The 2,645-nt window shown below is 58.7% G+C and overlaps 1 protein-coding gene across 1 annotated transcript; it reads left to right on the top strand.

Annotated features, from left to right (window-relative positions):
* Window positions 1-1,365: 1,365 nt before the first annotated feature.
* TMEM198 (transmembrane protein 198) lies at window positions 1,366-2,633 on the top strand (the record flags this gene model as incomplete). The annotated part of the gene is made up of 3 exons (XM_009070596.1): window positions 1,366-1,555; window positions 1,661-2,236; window positions 2,455-2,633. Coding segments are annotated over exons 1-3 (945 nt in total), but the record flags the coding sequence as incomplete, so codon positions are not given.
* Window positions 2,634-2,645: the final 12 nt, after the last annotated feature.

Raw genomic sequence — 2,645 nt, 5'->3', positions numbered from 1 at the left:
GCCCACGCGTCCAGCCAGCCGTGCCATGCTCCATCCCCGGCCCCCATCACTCACACGGCGTTGCCCACCCCTGCCTTAGCTAGGGCCAGCGCGTCACTCCTGGGCTCTGCGGGTAAAGTCCAATCCTGCTTAGCATCCCCCCAGGGGCTTGAGCAGGGCCCCAGCACTTGGCTGCCCTCTCTGTGCCCGTCCGCTTTCTTGGGATTAGGCTCTGTGCTCGACTTCCCCACGGGGATTTGCCCTAGCTGGTGTTTCCTTCCCCAGACGGAGGGAGGGAGGAGGCTGGTGGCAGGGGAAGAGATGCCAGTGGAGCCGGCCGGGCAGCAGCGAGGTGCTGGGCAACAGGGAGCCATGACTGCAGCCTCTGCCCTCTTTCCTTCTCGGAGCGCTGGTTTTCTGAGCAGTCCTGAGCTGGCTGCTCTAACTTGGCACTTGGAAGGAGTGATGCTGGCCTGGGGACAGTTAGTGACAATAAACCCATTCTAAACCAACTGAGCCTGTAAAGGGACTAAGGGAGCAAAGGGATGCTGGAACTGGCTCCAGGTGGGAGCAGGCAGACAGCCACTGTAATTAGGTTTAAACTGGAGCTGGATCAGTCTTTGCAGGGGATTATGACCCCTCCGTCTGTGCAGGCACCGCGGGGGGCCTGGTGAATGCTTGCTCAGCAGCTCAGCATTCTGGCACAGCTGTGACATTATGGGTGAGCCCTTGGGTAAGGGGCAGTTCCGGCCAGGGCTGGTGCCCCTCTGGCCCCATGAGTTGCTGTGGAAGGTCTGGATCCAGTGCGGAGGCCTGATTTGTTTTTACAAGGACACTAGGAGCTGGAGCAGAGATGAAAAATAGCCAGAAATATGATTAGAGGATTGGAGAAAATGCCTTGGAGTACAAGCTTTAAGAGCTCAATCTGTTTAGCCTATAAAAATAGAAGACTGAGGGGTGACTTAATTACTGAGCATAATTACTTCACAGGCAGAAAATACCAGGTTGTGGAAGTCTCCCTTTAATCGAGCAGGGAAAGGGTGCTGGAGAGCCACAGGCAGGAAACTGAAGCCACAGACAAATTATAAAGTGACATGAAGCTCCTGGGGGTGCAGACAGGCTCTCTGAGGACTGTGCATCCCTTCAGCCACACGTTGGGTGATAGTCTGCACCCCCACCAGTGAGGCTGTTGCCTTATTCCTTTCCTTTCCACCCAGGTAGCAGGGGGACAGAGCAGAATTTCTGGCGGCTGGGTGCCAAGTGGTGGGATCATCGCCAGGCACGTGCCAATGGTGCCTGCATTCCCCTTGTCTCTCTCTCACCAGGTGGGACGGGTGCCAGGGTGCAATTTTGCTGGCAAGCCACAGGGCAGGAGTGGCGATTTTGATGCCTTTTCCGGGAGTCCCCAGAGCCATGACTGCAACTGTGCAGACGCTGCGGTTCAAGCTGCTGCCGCATGAGCCGGACCAGGAGTGGGGGCACAGCTGCCAGCAGGAAATCGAGCGTCGCTACCAGGTGGTACCCTCAGTGGTGTGCGCCATGTGCTGCCTCTTTGGCATCATCTACTGCTTCTTCGGTGAGCCAGACCAGCCCAGTGGCTGGTGGGACAAGCAGGGAGAAGGGTAGGGGGAGCCAGGGGGTGCTGGCCGTCCACTCCCTGACAGTGGTGGTCTCTCCACAGGCTACCGCTGCTTCAAGGCTGTCATGTTCTTGACGGGGCTGATGTTTGGCTCCATCATCATCTTCATGCTGTGCTACAAGGAGCGGGTGCTGGACACACAGCTGAGCGTGGAGGCCTCAGTGGGCATCGGGCTGGGCATTGGAGTCCTGTGTGGGCTGGTCACCATGCTGGTGCGCAGCGTTGGCCTCTTCATGGTGGGGTTGCTCCTGGGGCTGCTGCTGGCAGTGGCCACTCTGGTGGTGATGGAGCAGTTCTACCACCCGTCAACGGTGTGGATCCCCATCGCACTGCTCCTGGGTGTGGGGATGCTCTTTGCTGTCCTCACCTTGCAGTGGCAGCGCTTCTTCACCACCCTCTCCACTGCCGTCTTTGGCAGTGCCATCATGACCGTCACCGTTGACTACTTCATTGAGCTATTCCTCCTGGTGCAGTACATCTATGAGCGCATCAAGGTGGCTCCTGCTCGTCCTGTGTGCTGGTACAGCTGGGTCATTCTGGGTGTCTGGCCACTCCTCACCACACTGGGTGTCCTGGTTCAGTGGAAGGTCACAGCTGAGGGCTACTCCCATACGGAAGGTATGTGGGGACTGGGGGAGATGGGCATGGCACAGGGTGAGTGCAGGAGCCAGGGACCCCGGGGACTGGGGTGCAGGTTTGCATGGACAGATATGGGGTTCAGGACTCTGGAAGCACAGAACACAAGGGGAGGCCTGGGTGTACAAATCTGGCACTGGTTTGGGTGTGGGGATAGTTTGGGTGTGCTCCTGGTGCTCACAGGCCTTTCTGCTCCACAGTGATCATCAGCCGGCAGCAGCGCCGTGTGCAGCTGATGCGCATCAAGCAGCGGGAGGACCGAAAGGAGAAGAAGAAGAAGCGGAGACCCCACCACCCGCCACCCCACCAGCACAAAGCCCACCCACCTGAGCCTGCTTACCGCCGCAAGCCCAACCCCGTGCGCCGCTTTGATGGGGACGTCCCCCGTGAG

The sequence above is a fragment of the Acanthisitta chloris genome, unplaced genomic scaffold, assembly GCF_000695815.1.
Source record: "Acanthisitta chloris isolate BGI_N310 unplaced genomic scaffold, ASM69581v1 scaffold20132, whole genome shotgun sequence".
Classification (NCBI taxonomy): domain Eukaryota; kingdom Metazoa; phylum Chordata; class Aves; order Passeriformes; family Acanthisittidae; genus Acanthisitta; species Acanthisitta chloris.
This window is presented reverse-complemented; position numbering and strand designations above follow the sequence as displayed.